At 45.0% G+C, this 2,154-nt stretch overlaps 1 protein-coding gene across 1 annotated transcript in view; it reads right to left on the minus strand.

Annotated features, from left to right (window-relative positions):
- LOC102490473 (BICD family-like cargo adapter 1) overlaps positions 1 to 2,112 on the minus strand; it is a gene marked incomplete at its 5' end in the record, with an annotated part of 9,114 nt that extends 7,002 nt beyond the window's left edge. The window contains 1 exon segment of the mRNA XM_014588976.2: positions 1,872 to 2,112. Within this exon segment, the coding sequence (XP_014444462.1) occupies positions 1,872 to 2,112 (241 nt within the window).
- Positions 2,113 to 2,154: the final 42 nt, after the last annotated feature.

Here is a 2,154-nt window from a genome sequence, read left to right on the forward strand (position 1 = left end):
TTTCAACAAGGATAAAGATTTGGCCTTTTAAAAATACAGTTTAAAACTTTTTTCAAAAATTAATTGTTTTTAAATTGTGTTAAAGTATACATAACAATTTACCATCTCAGTCATTTTTAAGTGTGCAAGTTGGAAATACAGACCAAAATTTAAAAATACTCTTTTAAACCTAGAGTTCATATCCTGATCTACAGAGAAGTGAAAATTTCAAAACACAGTTTCATAGTTGGAAACTATTTTATTATTGCCCATCAAATCAATAACACCATATTGAAAGTAATTAATTCTTTTACAACAGAGCCTTTTTTGTTCCAGTGGAATTCTGAAATCTTTTTTCTTTGTTGAAGAACTGTATAAAGGTTCCACATGGAAGCCAGGATGTGTGTAACTGCACACTCAGAATTACTATGAACTCTCTCACTAATCAAACTGATACGATGCTCCTTTCAAGTCAGCTGTCTCTTTAATCGAGTCCCTCACTGAAGGAATTTCAGATCACAAGCAAAAATCTCTGCAGCAGTACTTCTTTACAGTCGTGTAACTGAATCTCTTTGGGAAAAAAAAAGACACCCTTTTATTTCTAGACCTCTACTTCAAGTGAAAATTAAACAATTCAATTCATTAGGTTGCTTTTTGGCAGTCTATCTACAGGTCTCACAGACGACTTTTCAGAATGGTATCTCGGGTTCATCGACTGGTAGACCTAGTTAACAGGCCAACTGAACTACAGGGCACTCGCTAGTTTCCTTTCTTCCCCCTGATTTACTTTTGATAAGTCACTGGACTACAGACACGCTTCAATCTTATTATAGAAATGTTTCTGAATCTAGATTCGGACTGTTCAACCAAAAGCAGTGATATGGAAACTGACTAGGGTCAATTTCAGACCTTATTCAGGTCGGCACTATTCTCTTGTAAGGAAAAGAACTGATTGGAACTACCTGGATAACAATAGTAAGTGCACAGGCAGAAAAGGGCAAGCTTGTCTCCACTGCCATAGATGGCACCCTCCCCCCTTTTCAACAAATCTTTTTGATGTTTAGAAATGTTGGTGTTCTATACTGCATCCAAGGCCCTCTTTTAGTGAAAGGCAAAAAAGAAACATGCAGAACTCTAAAAGCATTGGCAGAAATATTATAATTAAGAGGTTTTTGTAACAGTAGTTATAACGTGGTTCTCACAGGTTGCATTTGGCCATTTGCAAGGCTTGAACCCAGAACACAGAAAAATACTGTTGATACACATTTAAATACTGAGGTCCCAATTAAATCCACTACAGCAGTCACATGTTGAGCCTTGGCTCTCCAGATTTCTGCAATGGGACCCCATTTCCTAATCCCTGAGTATTTGAAGCCTATATAAAGCTCCTTTAGGGGCACTTGTTTCCCACAACTCTGAGCTGCCAGGAAGTTAAGACAAGGGCATCTAGAGGCCTTAACAACCCAAACTGGAAAGCTTTAGGCTAACACCCTGATTAGAGATTAACTACTACTCTGAAAACCTGGAGCACATTGAAATGCTTTCCGACTTTCTCATGCAGACATCACCTCAGTGCTGTATAAATTAGTCATACTGTAAGCTCTATTTTAGATGCTGTGTACAGTACATATACACGACGGCCCTCAGCGGTTGGAGCCGTGCATGGATCCACTTGCTGTGAGCCGGGTGGGAAAGTCAGGTGGGTTCAACGAACGCCCTGATATGCTAGCCCCAAGCCCTCCATCCTACCTCCCGTTCCAGATTTACTGCGAGGCAGAGTGAGCTAGGAAGGGCGGGCGGGTGGTGAGTAGCTCCCGAAACTACTCAGAGTCGGGCAGGTGCTTGGGCTCCCTCTGCTTCCCACCCACCCGCCCCAGGAGGGAGGTCCTCACCTCCAGCTTGTCTGTCAGCTCCTTGTGCATCTGCTCGTACTGCCGGCTCATGTCCTGGTTCCTCTCGAGCAGCGCCTTGCCCAGCCGGGCCGCCAGCACCAGATCCTTCTCTTTCTGCCGGATCACCGACAGCAGCTCTGGGTCCTGGGCGGGCGGTGGCTGCGGTCCGGGCCCCTCGGCCAGAGGCCCGGGCTCGGCCTGAGAAAGCTCCCCGGGGTCGGACGGCCGCTCCCCGGCCGCCCGCAGCGCCCGCTCCCCCTCTAACCCCCGCTCCAGGCCCCCC

The sequence above is a fragment of the Tupaia chinensis genome, unplaced genomic scaffold (assembly GCF_000334495.1).
Source record: "Tupaia chinensis unplaced genomic scaffold, TupChi_1.0 Scaffold000320_1, whole genome shotgun sequence".
NCBI classification, from domain to species: domain Eukaryota; kingdom Metazoa; phylum Chordata; class Mammalia; order Scandentia; family Tupaiidae; genus Tupaia; species Tupaia belangeri.